This window comes from Oryzias melastigma, linkage group LG16, assembly GCF_002922805.2.
Source record: "Oryzias melastigma strain HK-1 linkage group LG16, ASM292280v2, whole genome shotgun sequence".
NCBI classification, from domain to species: Eukaryota; Metazoa; Chordata; class Actinopteri; order Beloniformes; family Adrianichthyidae; genus Oryzias; species Oryzias melastigma.
Window position 1 is genome coordinate 3,499 of NC_050527.1, and position 598 is coordinate 4,096.

At 45.3% G+C, this 598-nt stretch overlaps 1 protein-coding gene across 1 annotated transcript in view; it reads left to right on the forward strand.

Moving 5' to 3' along the window:
• LOC112143335 (hyaluronan-mediated motility receptor-like) overlaps nt 1-598 on the forward strand; it is a gene marked incomplete at its 5' end in the record, with an annotated part of 4,092 nt that extends 3,494 nt beyond the window's left edge. The window contains one exon of the mRNA XM_024267218.2: nt 452-598. Within this exon, the coding sequence (XP_024122986.2) occupies nt 452-598 (147 nt within the window). The remainder of the gene's footprint in view (nt 1-451) is intronic.

The following is a 598-nucleotide window of genomic DNA, read 5'->3' on the forward strand; positions in this document are numbered from 1 at the left end:
ACACGCGCACACAAACCCACCTCATCTCCCAGCGTAGCACAAGAGCAAATTTGTCTAAATCTGAAAAAAAAGGGCGACGCACTAATCAGTGTGTTTGTGTGGGTTTTCTCTGAGCACTTCAGTTCCCCCCACCCAACCAAAATTAAGAATTATAATTAGTTAAATTAGTGAATTCGGAAAAAAAGTGTTGCAATTCTTTACAAGCTGGTATGAAACAAAAAAAATCCGATGCTGTAATACGATAGAGTGAAAATAAAAATGAAATTAGGAATCAGTTACCAGCTTTTTAAATTTCGATCACGCAGAAAGAATTCCAACACACCAAATTTTTCCCCTCCGTGAGCCGCCACCTTACCGTGGTGGAGGGGTTTGAGCGCTTGAGTGATCCTAGAAGCTAATCTGTCCAGGGCTCATACCCATGGTATGATGCCCTACCACAGATGGGCTCTAGGTGACAAGCCAGACTAAGAGCGGTTCAGAATCTCCAAATGAGTCTGAGAGATCAACGTCCAGTCACAACACACAGACTGCAGTCAGGGCAGTCCTGGTGCTGGGGCTTGCAGATGAGGGCTTGGGCAGGACCAGCTCCAGGTCATAG